The sequence below is a fragment of the Acyrthosiphon pisum genome, unplaced genomic scaffold (assembly GCF_005508785.2).
Source record: "Acyrthosiphon pisum isolate AL4f unplaced genomic scaffold, pea_aphid_22Mar2018_4r6ur Scaffold_20592;HRSCAF=21494, whole genome shotgun sequence".
Classification (NCBI taxonomy): Eukaryota; Metazoa; Arthropoda; class Insecta; order Hemiptera; family Aphididae; genus Acyrthosiphon; species Acyrthosiphon pisum.
Window position 1 is genome coordinate 1 of NW_021769968.1, and position 2,957 is coordinate 2,957.

General features: G+C 35.3%; 1 protein-coding gene across 1 annotated transcript; it reads left to right on the plus strand.

The window, feature by feature from the left end:
• The first annotated feature begins 996 nt into the window (after positions 1–996).
• Positions 997–2,863, plus strand: LOC103308939. The gene is made up of 2 exons (XM_029492022.1): positions 997–1,290; positions 1,450–2,863. Exon 2 carries the CDS (start codon positions 1,765–1,767, stop codon positions 2,797–2,799), a length of 1,035 nt encoding a protein of 344 aa, XP_029347882.1. The 5' UTR covers positions 997–1,290; positions 1,450–1,764; the 3' UTR covers positions 2,800–2,863.
• The last annotated feature ends 94 nt before the right edge of the window (positions 2,864–2,957 follow it).

Genomic DNA, 2,957 nt, shown 5'->3' on the forward strand with positions numbered 1-2,957 from the left:
CATAAGTTGTATAACAAACTTTAAAAAAACCATTTGAAAAAAAAGATCACCCCGTAATGTATTTTTATACCAAAAGTGGTTTGCGTATTTACGCTCAACTTCTTTTAAATTTCCACTAAAAACAACCTATCAGAAACTTTCTAAACAAATTTCGTGTTTTATCATTAAATTTTTTAAAAATCTAATAAAATTTGAAATTTTTTTATTCCTATATGAATAGCTTAAAGAATCGAAATATTTTGGGAACTGTGAGGTCGATAAAAGATAAAAATTTCATGTGTACTGTTGACTAAACGTCTACAACTGTTATGAATAATAATCAATTATTTTCCGGAATTTTATGTGCTTCCAAATATTTGTACATGTGGTTAAAACTGCAAAAGAAAAATGTAACACTTAGGCACCTACGTAAATACGTAATATTATGTTACCGTGCAAAATGTGTTAAATGTGCACTGCAATTGAATCACATTGTGGGGCCCCGATAACGTAGGTACCTATTCTAGTGAATATTATCTAAAACACCGGGTAAAACAAAAAAAAAATAAATTCATAGAAAAACAGGAAAATTTACGCAAAATCGGTTTTTAAGTTTTGATGATTTTAAAATAGAGTACGAGATTCCCCATTAGTATTTCTACTTGAATAAAAATTATTACAAAGAACACATAATAAGTAGGTAGGTCCTAGGTACATGGTAACTAACCTTAAGAATCTATATAATAATAAGGATACGTATTTATAAGATATTGGACATTTCCAAAGCTTAATATTGTTTGCTGAAAACAAATTTATACCAAAATATGTTTCACGACCAGCGTATTATATATATAATAGTTACGAAGCATATTTTTAAATTTTCGAAAATAAGGGGAATTTTCATTTGAAAAATTGAAGTTTGTATCGCCACAGGGCCCTCCTTGAGTATAGTCCCGCCGGCGAGAGAACGCTTTTGGGCGGCGACCAAAATTCGTCCGATCTCGCGCATTCCCACCACTAAACCTTCCCAAACGCTGGCCGCCGCCACCGTCGCCGCTACCGTCGCGGCCGCCGTCTCCGCCACCGACGAGGCCGCCGCCCTTGAAACTGTGTCAGTGTTTGTATACAGCGTGTGCTCTAGTGTTATCACAATATTACGCGTTTACGTATACATACATACAATTATCATTTTTGCGCGCACACAGTTTTTTCGTGTTTAAATACGTAATTGTTTTTTTTTATACGAACAACATGGACAACATGGAGGACGTCGTAAATATTTCTCCTGCCTGAAAAAATCCAAGAGGAAAAGTAAGTGTTAACTGTTAACTGTTAACTTACTTTCTTAACGTGAAATTAACGAATAAATTATTCATTTTAAGAAATAAGTTAAGTTAATTTATTTTGTTTTAAATTTTATTACCTATATTTGCAAATTCTTAATTTTTAAATATATATTTTTTTCTTTAGTTCGTTGGCACTGCTCAAAAGAAAATAATTATCAATGTGTACAAAGACAAAATCAAACAACAGCTCGACAATCCAACGCTGCCCAAATTGGGGTTCAGGGACCTTATCGCTGACATTTCAAGAACCACTGGTATTGGGCAACGTACAATTCAAACTACATTGGGTGAGTACAAGAAGGAGGGTACAGTGTCGTCGCCAAACAAAAAAAAAGTAAGACCTACAATACTCCAAAAAGTTGACGAATTCGACAAAAATGCCATAAGGCAAAAAATTCACAATTTCTGGAGGAACCGTGAGGTGCCGACAATTCCGAAAATGTTAATTGCCATCAACGAGGACGACTCATTACCGAATCTTAAACGTACGTCTTTCCAATTAATATTGAAAGATTTACAATTTGAGTACGTCAAGAAAAATCGCAACAGTGCTCTTCTCGAAAGAGAAGATTTGATAACTTGGCGCCGAAATTACTTGTTCAAAATAAGGCATTACCGAGCACAAAACAGGCCCATATATTATTTAGACGAGACGTGGGTCAATGCAGGCGAGACGCACAGCAGAACGTCGATGGATACAACAGTCACCTCAACACGAGATGCACACCTGCAAGGTCTCACCACAGGACAAAAGGCACCCTCGGGCAAAGGTAAGCGTCTCATAGTTTTACACATCGGGTCGTCAGACGGTTTTGTTCCGGGGGGCCTATTGTGTTTCGAATCCAAGACCAATTCTGCGGATTACCATGACGAAATGAATGGCGATACGTTTTACGAATGGTTTGTCAAGACCCTGCCATTACTAAAACCGAACGCCATCATCGTCGTGGATAATGCTTCTTACCATTCGGTAAAAAAACAGAAAATACCAGTGATGTCTTGGAACAAACAGGCTATAATAGATTGGCTCGAGAGTAAAGGTGAGGTCGTTACTCATCCTATCATTAAAATTGATTTAATGAAAAAAGTGAAAAAAATAAAAAAAAAGCACGACACATACGTAATTGATGAGCTCGCAAAAGATAACGGCAAACTCGTATTGCGACTACCTCCATATCACTGCGAGCTCAACCCAATCGAGCTCGCGTGGTCGTCTGTTAAAAGTTATGTCCGGACCCATAACAAAACTTTCAAATTAAAAGACGTAATGGAATTGTTGCAAAAAGGCGTGGAACACGTAAGTCCGGATATGTGGAAAAATTTTATTGAACACGTAAAAAAGGTGGAAGACAAGTTTTGGGACTTGGAACATATTACTGACGAAATTATGGACGAGTTACCCGAAGAAGATGAACGTCATGTTCTCACGATAGGAACAGGAGATACAAGCTCTTCAGATTATGACTCCGATTGATTTTTTTTTTTATATCAACTATTTTGATTTTTTTCCATTTTAATTATTTTGATGTTTTTTGTATTTTAACCATTTTAAATTTTTTGTATATCAACTATTTTGATTTTTTTCTATTTTAATTATTTTGATTTTTTTTGTATTTTGATTATTTTGATTTT